The sequence below is a fragment of the Nicotiana sylvestris genome, chromosome 4 (genome assembly GCF_000393655.2).
Source record: "Nicotiana sylvestris chromosome 4, ASM39365v2, whole genome shotgun sequence".
NCBI classification, from domain to species: Eukaryota; Viridiplantae; Streptophyta; class Magnoliopsida; order Solanales; family Solanaceae; genus Nicotiana; species Nicotiana sylvestris.
In genome coordinates, this window is record NC_091060.1 from 171,810,979 (window position 1) to 171,819,221 (window position 8,243).

The 8,243-nt window shown below is 37.0% G+C and overlaps 1 protein-coding gene across 1 annotated transcript; it reads left to right on the forward strand.

Moving 5' to 3' along the window:
• The first annotated feature begins 238 nt into the window (after window positions 1-238).
• On the forward strand, window positions 239-7,797 carry LOC104223974 (S-type anion channel SLAH1-like). The gene is made up of 2 exons (XM_009775523.2): window positions 239-1,143; window positions 7,323-7,797. The coding sequence occupies exons 1-2, from the start codon at window positions 391-393 to the stop codon at window positions 7,602-7,604; spliced, it is 1,035 nt and encodes a 344-aa protein (XP_009773825.1). The 5' UTR covers window positions 239-390; the 3' UTR covers window positions 7,605-7,797.
• Window positions 7,798-8,243: the final 446 nt, after the last annotated feature.

Genomic DNA, 8,243 nt, shown 5'->3' on the forward strand with positions numbered 1-8,243 from the left:
CTTGCCACTCAAATATTATTGTCGTTGTTTGTACCTTGCTGCATGCGTCTTCCAACGAATTAGGCGGAAAATTTGATTTGGTATTCTTTTAATTAATTCCTTTGTCTCCGTTTCGCATCTAACCCAATTTGCACATTCTTTAATCCTCCTTCATTTGTCCCATTCTCACCCTCTCTGCTATAAAAATTTCTCACTGGAGATTAAACACCATAACTCCTAAAAATATGTCGATGAGAATCATTCCTGCATTAGATGATTTTCACACACCTAATACTGACAAGGAAAATCAAAACGCTATAATACCAGATACTGATATTATAATCGAGTTGCCTCGATCTTCCTCTTCAGAAAAGGCTCGCTTTCATTGGACTAAGATTCATATTATCCTCAATGCTAACGAGGATTCATGCAGGCTATTTCAGAATAAGCTTATCTTTATGTTGGGAAACTTTATTATGGAAAACACTACTTGACCCAACCAATAATGAAACAAAATTCTTACGTCATGTGCCTCAAATGATCTATCGTCCCATTCTAATTTTCCTATGGTCATTTGCACTATTGGTTCTAGTTTTGCTTTCTTTACTCTATCTCTTGAGGTGCTTCTTTCGATTTAATTTGGTTAAGGGAGAGTTCTTGCACCATGTTGGAGTCAATTACCTTTTTGCCCCTTGGATTTCTTGGCTTATATTACTTGAATCCCACCCTTTTATAGCACCAAAACACGTTGGTTTTAAAGCTCTTTGGTGGGTTTTTGCAGTTCCGGTCATAGTTTTAGACGTGAAAATTTATGGACAATGGTTCACTAAGGGAAAGAGGCTTTTAACAGCAGTGGCTAACCCTACGAGCCACTTATCGGTCATTGGGAACTTAGTCGGGGCTCGAGCCGCGGCTAAAATGGGCTGGCAAGAGGTTTCTGTTTGCTTATTTTCATTAGGGATGGTTCATTATTTGGTGCTTTTTGTGCCGTTATATCAACGATTATCAGGAAGTGATCGGCTTCCAGCTATGTTGCGACCAGTTTTCTTCTTATTTTTTGCAGCTCCAAGTATGGCTAGCTTGGCTTGGGCATCAATTACTGGAAGCTTCGATACTGCGTCAAAGATGCTCTTCTTTCTCTCGTTATTCCTCTTTACGTCACTGGTAACGTTGCATTTGAAAATATGGCTTAGAAATTAGTGTTTCTTTTTTCTTTTTTTTTGGGAGTATTTAGGTACGGTTTAACTGGGGTCTTGAGTCTAGTGCTTAGGTCCCAAGATAAGCCCCTTTTCCCGCAAGAGTAATTAAAATATACGTAACTACTTTAGATCGACAGCACAAAATTGTTTTTATATTATCAAAATATTTAAAAAGTAACTTGAAGGTATTTGGTCCTAAAAAAAAAGATAGATTAGCTGATACTGTTGAAGTTTGGCAAAATGCCAAAGTCCCACATTGGTTGGGAGTTAAGTTTGGAGGGGATTTTTCCCCTATAAAAGAAGGCCTAATGTTTAGGATTGAAACACACCTCTCATTTGCCTTCTCATCTGTTTAAGGCATTTGTATCTTCTCTCTTTAGTATTATTTCACTTGTATTTTTGGAGTGGAATAAAATATTGGTTGTGTCCGAGGAGTAGGCAAAATTAGCCGAACCTCGTAAATTCTGGTGTTTCCTTTATTGTTGTTTTATTGTCTTATTTATTATTTGGTGGCTGTCATAATTTTTGGTATAGTAGTTGTGACTTATTCACACTATATACATTTGGCTTCCGCAACAATTGGTATCAGAGCCAAGGTACTGTCTAAGTATGCTCTGTGGTTGCAGCATAGTCTGATCTTCCACATCAGAAAAGATTTATCTTGGTAACTGAGTCAAGGTTCTGTCTGAGTATGCTCTGTGGTTGCAGCTTAGTCTGATCTTCCACACCAGAAAGGAAATAATCTTGATTTGTGTCGTCAGCTATTAAATAATATTTGTGTCAAAGATGGGAGACAATAAACAAGAAGAATCTACATCAAGTGTCAACAATACGTCATCATTGGCATCTTCGCTTATGACAAGAATTGTTTCAAATGCGAAATTTGCGGTCGAAATATTTGACGGGTCCGGACATTTTGGGATGTGGCAAGGCGAGGTTCTAGATGTCCTTTTTCAACAAGGGCTAGATCTGGCCATTGAAGAAAAGAAACCAGATGTTATTGGAGAAGAAGATTGGAGAATTATCAACCGTGTTGCTTGCGGTACCATTCGATCCTACCTTGCTAGAGAGCAGAAATATCCATACACAAAGGAAACTTCTGCAAGTAAATTATGGAAAGCACTGGAGGATAAATTTTTGAAGAAAAACAGTCAAAATAAATTGTACATGAAGAAGAGACTGTTTCACTTCACCTATGTTCCTGGTACCACGATGAATGAACATATCACCAGTTTCAATAAGTTGGTCACAGATTTGCAAAATATGGATACAACTTATGATGATGGTGACTTGGCCTTAATGTTGTTGGCGTCACTTCCTGATGAGTACGAGCACCTTGAAACTACTCTACTCCATGGAAATGACGAAATTTCTCTCAGAGAAGTTTGTTCAGCTTTGTACAGCTATGAACAAAGAAAGCGAGAAAAACAGAAGGGCGGAGAAGGAGAAGCACTGTTTGTGAGGGGTCGTCCTCAAAATCAAACGAGGACAAAGAAGGGAAGATCCAAGTCAAGATCCAGACCCAGCAAAGATGAATGTGCCTTTTGTCGAGAAAAAGGGCACTGGAAGAAAGACTGTCCGAAGTTGAAGAATAAGGCCAAACATAACAATGGAAAGGCCATTATGGATTCAAATGTAGCTGATTGTGATGATTCAGACTTCTCATTAGTTACAACAGAGTCATCAACATCATCAGACATATGGTTGATGGACTCGGCTTGTAGCTATCATATGTGTCCCAATAGGGACTGGTTCGTGGAATTTCAAGAAGGAGAATATGGAGTCATCCACACAGCGGATAACAGCCCTCTTACCTCATATGGCATTGGTTCAATACGATTAAGGAACCATGATGGAATGATCAGAACATTGATAGATGTTCGATATGTACCGGATTTGAAGAAGAATCTCATCTCTGTGGGAGCCCTAGAATCAAAAGGGTTCAAAATCATTGCAGAAAATGGAGTGATGAGAGTATGCTCCGGTGCACTAGTGGTAATGAAGGCTAATCGGAAGAATAATAATATGTACCGCTATCGTGGCAGTACAGTTATTGGGACAGCGACAGTAACATCCAGTGACGACAAAGAGGCAGAAGCAACCAAGCTATGGCACATGCGCTTGGGACATGCTGGAGGAAAATCCTTGAAAACTCTATCAGATCAAGGATTGTTAAAAGGAGTAAAGGCTTGCAACTTGGAGTTTTGTGAGCATTGTGTCAAAGGGAAACAGACAAGGGTTAAATTTGGTACAGCGATCCATAATACTAAAGGCATTTTGGATTATGTACACTCTGATGTTTGGGGTCCTTCCAAAACACCTTCATTGGGTGGGAAGCACTATTTTGTAACCTTTGTTGATGATTTTTCTCGAAGAGTGTGGGTGTATACAATGAAAAACAAAGATGAAGTGCTGGGAATTTTTCTCAAATGGAAGACGATGGTGGAGAATCAAACAGGCAGGAGGATCAAGTGTATTCGCACAGACAATGGAGGTGAATACAAAAATGATCATTTCAATAAGGTCTGTGAAAATGATGGCATCGTCCGACACTTCACTGTTAGACATACACCACAACAGAATGGAGTGGCAGAACGTATGAACCGGACCTTGCTGGAGAAGGTACGGTGTATGTTGTCCAATGCTGGCTTGGGCAAAGAATTTTGGGCTGAGGCAATTACATATGCATGCCACCTCATTAATCGTCTACCATCTGCTGCTATTGATGGCAAAACACCATTTGAAAAATGGTACGGAAAACCTGCTGTAGATTATAACTCTTTGCACGTGTTTGGCTCAACTGCATATTATCATGTGACGGAGTCAAAATTGGATCCAAGGGCAAAGAAGGCTATTTTTATGGGAATTACTTCTGGAGTCAAAGGATATCGCTTATGGTGTCCTATGACAAAGAAAGTAATATTCAGCAGAGATGTTACCTTTGATGAATTTGCTATGGTAAATAAGGTAACAGAAGATACCAAACAAAATGAAGGTGCTTCTAAGCAGGTGGAGTTTGAGGGAAAATTTATTTTTCCTACACAAGAAGCAGAGGAGGAAACAAATGAAGATTACCCTCTGGAAGGAGAGCCAGTAGAGGAGATTCCAACTCAGGAATCTCAACAACAACTTGAATCAATAGCAACCAGCAGGCCAAAAAGAACAATAACGAAACCTGTTCGTCTCATAGAGACGGTTGCTTGTGCAACCTCAATTGTAGCTGATGATGTTCCTACTACTTATAAAGACGCTGTCCAAAGTTCAGAAGAAGATAAGTGGAGGATTGCCATGAATGATGAAATACAGTCCCTTCATCAGAATCATACATGGAGATTGGCCAATCTCCCGAAGGGAAAGAAAGCAATTGGGTGCAAATGGGTATTTGCAAAGAAAGAAGGATTTCCTAACCAATTAGATGTTCGCTACAAAGCAAGATTGGTGGCCAAAGGATATGCTCAAAAGGAGGGAATTGATTACAATGAAGTGTTTTCTCCAGTTGTAAAACATTCCTCCATTAGAATTATGTTGTCTTTGGTAGCACAATTGGATTTGGAACTAGTTCAGATGGATGTAAAAACTGCGTTTTTACATGGAAACTTGGAGGAGGAAATCTACATGACTCAGCCAGAAGGATTCAAAGTTGCTGGAAAAGAAAATATGGTGTGCAAACTTGAAAAATCGTTGTACGGATTGAAACAATCTTCTAGACAATGGTACAAGCGATTTGACGAGTTTATGTTGCGGCAAGGGTACAAGAGAAGCAAATACGATCATTGTGTGTATTTGCACAAGCTTAAAGATGGTTCCTTTGTATATCTTCTCCTATATGTTGATGATATGTTGATAGCTTCCAAGAATTTGGAAGAAATTGATAAGTTGAAGATTCAACTGAAGAAGGAGTTCGAGATGAAGGATTTGGGTGAGGCAAAGAAAATTCTTGGCATGGAGATAATTAGAGATAGACGTTCAAAGAAACTCTGTTTATCTCAAAAGGAATATTTGAAGAGAGTACTTCAACGTTTTGGCATAGATGACAAGACTAAGCCAGTTAGTACTCCACTTGCTTCCCATTTTAAGCTAAGTACTACTATGTCGCCAATGGATGAAGCTGAACGAGAGTATATGTCAAAGGTACCATACGCAAATGTTGTTGGTAGCTTGATGTATGCAATGGTTTGCACAAGGCCTGACATTTCACAAGCTGTTGGAGTTATTAGCAGATATATGCACAATCCAGGGAAGGAGCATTGGCAAGCTGTGAAGTGGATTCTACGGTATATTCATAATACTGTAGATGTCGGGTTAGTTTTTGAGCAGGAAGACAATCAGTCTGTAGTTGGATATTGTGACTCAGATTTTGCGGGTGATATGGACAAACGAAGATCAACTACTGGTTATGTGTTTACTTTTGCAAAGGCACCAGTTAGTTGGAAGTCTACTTTGCAGTCAACAGTTGCTTTGTCTACAACAGAGGCAGAGTACATGGCTATTACAGATGCTGTGAAAGAGGCAATTTGGCTTCAAGGATTGCTAAAGGAGCTTGGTGTTGAACAAAAGGGTATCACAATTTTTTGTGATAGTCAAAGTGCTATTCAATTAGCGAAGAACCAAGTTTATCATGCAAGGACGAAGCACATTGATGTTCGGTATCATTTCGTACGAGAAATCATAGAAGAAGGTGGAGTCACGGTGAAGAAAATTCATACTACAGAGAATCCTGCTGATATGCTGACAAAGGTGGTGACTGCGGTCAAGTTTCAACATTGTTTGGATTTGATCAACATTGTTGAACACTGAAGATTGAAGATGAAGACACAACCAAAATTTGTTATTGAGAGAGAATTGAAAATGTGGAATTTTGCCAAGGTGGAGATTTGTTGAAGTTTGGCAAAATGCCAAAGTCCCACATTGGTTGGGAGTTAAGTTTGGAGGGATTTTTCCCCTATAAAAGAAGGCCTAATGTTTAGGATTGAAACACACCTCTCATTTGCCTTCTCATCTGTTTAAGGCATTTGTATCTTCTCTCTTTAGTATTATTTCACTTGTATTTTTGGAGTGGAATAAAATATTGGTTGTGTCCGAGGAGTAGGCAAAATTAGCCGAACCTCGTAAATTCTGGTGTTTCCTTTATTGTTGTTTTATTGTCTTATTTATTATTTGGTGGCTGTCATAATTTTTGGTATAGTAGTTGTGACTTATTCACACTATATACATTTGGCTTCCGCAACAGATACGACATGTTAAATACAATGATTTTTAGCACATACTAAAAGTTAAATCTTACCTATTATGAATAAAAGTATCTTTACTTGTTATCATAAAAATGATTTGATAGTGTAAAAATTTATTGGAATACAAAAGTTAAACTCTAATAAGTGAAACTTAGTTACTTAAAAATATAGCATATAACCTATTATAATATATGTTAAATTACAATGACGACATTATATTTTTACATTACCAATATATAATTAAATATAAGATTAGAAGAGTCATCCTCAACTTACAATAATCTTGGAAAGTTGATGAATATCGACTTTGTCTTTTTTTCTTTCTATTATTTCAAGATTTCCTCTACAAAACCTAAACCTAAGTTTAGGAATTTTCTGTTATGTTGCATGTGCAATAGATGAAATTGACCTCACAACAACTTTGTCTTCAAGTCTACGTATGTGTAGCGTAGAATTTAATATTGTTTCGCTACATCCTATTGTTTTATGATAGATTCAACTTGCTATTCATGTTTCTTTCAAAGTTTTTGTCTTTTTATATATAGAAAAATTCATGTTATTGGCTGCTATTTAACTATTGTCTTCTTGTACGAGCCGTATACATGCCGTGATCAAGACGACTCTCACTTGTCACTCTACTAGATCGACCAGCCCATAATTTCTCCTTTTTTACTTTCAATAAATCTCTTTTTTGGAATTTTTACACAAAGTAACTAGATGAATTTTTTTTATCGGTATACATAAATTATACACTAAATATATATATATTTTTACACGTCTTATACATATATTATACGTTTCCAGATTATTTTTAGTTTAAGCGGTTGAAAGACATCTATATAGAGTATAATTCTTCAATCTTCCAATTAGGAAATTGACTTATTTTGTTGTTGTTTTTCCTTTGAATTTTTAGATATGCAGGCCAACTCTCTTCAAGAAATCAATGAGAAAATTCAACGTAGCATGGTGGGCATACTCATATCCAGTAACACTATTAGCTTTGGCTTCCACAAGATATGCAAAAGAGGTCAAAGGAAAAGTGCCACACACCATAATGCTCATTCTTTCATCCCTCTCTGTTCTTGTTATTATTGCCCTCTTGTTATCCACTGCTCTCTACTCTAAAATGCTCTTACCTGATGAAGATCCTTCTCTCACTGCTAAGCTACCCAAACAATCTTCACGAATTGTTTGATCAAAGGCGTATTCAAAATTTTAAATTAATACAGTAAAGTAGATATTAGCAAAATATGTATTGTGAAAGACAATGAGCGCGTCCCATTCGCTATCAGACTGTTACAGAGTTAATTTAATGGTCTCCAGCACAGGGCCAGCAGGAGTCTTTATATATATGAGTCTATCCTATGTATTATATTAACTGAATAAGCTTAAGGCTGGTAGCTAGCAGTCATTATATTGCTTACTTGCCAATTTGCCATAACTAGTCTATATCTGTCGAGTTTAGACATTGTATTCAAATATTATTTGGGTTTCCATGTACTACTTTATAGTGATTTTTAATTAATAAAGTTTATATTGTATTTTAATTTTTGGTTAGTTCTCATCTTTGTCTAAGATCTAGCGATAATTAACATATGTGTGACGTATGAGATATGTCCATGTTTTCAGTGACCAACTAATTTTGTCTAAAGATATATAACAAATCACTATCGTTATAGCCAACTATTAGGTACCTGAGTTTGATATTTTAGTTATTTATATTTTTTTCATCTGTTGAAATTAAGGACCTAATTTGTTTGTCGTAGATATTACCTGTAATATTGTTGAACGAGGCAGATAGTAAATAAATAAATAAATAACTCAACCAAAACAT